The 1875-nt window shown below is 40.9% G+C and overlaps 1 protein-coding gene across 1 annotated transcript; it reads right to left on the bottom strand.

The window, feature by feature from the left end:
- Positions 1-959: 959 nt before the first annotated feature.
- LOC134249239 (metallo-beta-lactamase domain-containing protein 1-like) lies at positions 960-1571 on the bottom strand. The gene has a single exon (XM_062731613.1). The coding sequence runs from the start codon at positions 1569-1571 to the stop codon at positions 960-962; it is 612 nt and encodes a 203-aa protein (XP_062587597.1).
- Positions 1572-1875: the final 304 nt, after the last annotated feature.

Below are 1875 nucleotides of genomic sequence, written 5' to 3'. Positions count from 1 at the left end.
TGTAATCAGCATTGAGTCCTCTACCAAAATTGTGAAATTCATGGCCCTGGGGTCAGGGGTTTTAGTGCTAGGGCGGGGCTAAATAAGTATACAGTGAAAATGCATTATTTCTTTGAAAATCTTCTTCTTTGCTCCTGGATATTAAATAAACCAACTAAGTACTGAAGTATTGTATGTAAAAACTGACAACGCCGGTAATCGTTTATAGTTGTATTCAGTATTATAATCACACAAGACTTACAATATTAAAACCAAATGTGCAATCTCTCCTGCAAACAATTCGCACACCACCATGCACTCAGACCAGACGACAACTTCTCCGCTCATGCGCATCCCACACGGTGTCAAGTTAACTCGTACCTGAACACACTCATACCACACTACACTCCCCTCCCTTTTGAAAAGGAGGGAAGTACTCCTGTACCTTAATACATCATATGTAAGTCTTGTTATTAAATTTTTAAAGTTACTTATTCTTAAATGTGACTAAATCTGAATACTTTAACAAGATTGAAAAATATTATGCAAATAATAATAATACTGTAATGGACATAGAAATAAAGCATGTTTGCAAACAACATCACATGTAACATGGCACCAATATGATTGTTATGAATATATGTCACATACATCATTATACACTTTTTAAGTACATGTAATACCCTTTTTGGCTAAAGAGAGAGAAAAAGAAAAAAAATTACAACAGGTATTAGAAAACACTTTCGAATCTCTCCCTACATCACTCACTCATGCACTATATCAAAACAAATATAACTGTATGATGCATGTTAAACTATACATGTAACGAATGAAAACATGTACAAATCACTAATCCTATGTATGTAATGAAGCAAGTGATAGAAAAGAAAAAAATCTATCATAATATTCATATATTAAGTACTTAATTACCCTGCATACCTTGCAAAGTAAGAAAAATTAAAATTAAATTATATGTAGAGTTATACAGGGACTTTAAACATTGGTCGTCGACCAGGAACAATATAGTCAGCAATCTCCAGAATCTTGGCCCTGCTGACTTCCTGCCGCTCTGGATTGGTACTGTCCCTTCTCCAAAGTGTTGGATCTTTTAGGTCCTCCCGGCATCTAAACAGGTCGCCGACAACTGCTACTGTCCCAAGGTATGTGTCCTTCACCAAGACAGATATGTCTGTACATGATGACCCTGGCGTGGAGATGACCTCTACACGCTTGTCAATGGGAAATGGTCGGCCAGAAGCGAGGCGTCTGTGGTGTAAATCACCCAGGCACATGTCAACGGATGCAATGTAGACTGTTTCCGGGAAGAGATTAAGGTTTCCCACGAAATCCACATTGCAGTCGGTGCAGATACAGCACTCGACATCATCTACCGATACGCCATTCCTCTCCAGGCCCTCCAGGATGGCCTCCTTGTCTTTTGGGTGGCCAGTGTTCACCACTATAGTCATGGGACCCTTTAATACTGTTACTGTCCCCCCTGTCCTGCTCCTCATCTTCTGCCGAGTACCCCTCTTGGATAACAAGAACTTCATACTCCTTTTCCTCCTCTTCCTCACCACTCCAGCACTCATCTACAACAGTCCACTCATCTTCTTCCTCTGCCCCATCACTCTGCTCAAGGGACTCCTAGTCTTCTCTCTGCAGAATCACCCTTCTTGACTTTACTTCGTTTTCTAAGTTGGCCAGGTCCTCTTTTCCCCATGTTTTGAACTCGGATCTCTTTTCTGGTGACATCTTGCACACTATGGCCATCATTATCCTCCAATGTATCAACACTGCTGGTGAGTTTATTGGCAACATCTGGAAAGTGTCCGCCAGAGGCCACCTCATCGTACGGGTCAACTGACCCATCTGATTAAGTGTCCTGGGCATGAT

Source organism: Saccostrea cucullata, unplaced genomic scaffold (assembly GCF_032062105.1).
Source record: "Saccostrea cucullata isolate Sc308-1 unplaced genomic scaffold, CSIRO_AGI_Scuc_v1 ctg3333, whole genome shotgun sequence".
Taxonomy (NCBI): domain Eukaryota; kingdom Metazoa; phylum Mollusca; class Bivalvia; order Ostreida; family Ostreidae; genus Saccostrea; species Saccostrea cuccullata.
The sequence above is the reverse complement of the archived record's forward strand: the minus strand, read 5'-3'. Positions and strand labels throughout refer to the sequence as shown.

Bases quoted from the DNA above. Each gene is read 5' to 3' on its own strand.
- LOC134249239 (XM_062731613.1), bottom strand. From the start codon at position 1,571: ATGAGTGCTGGAGTGGTGAGGAAGAGGAGGAAAAGGAGTATGAAGTTC.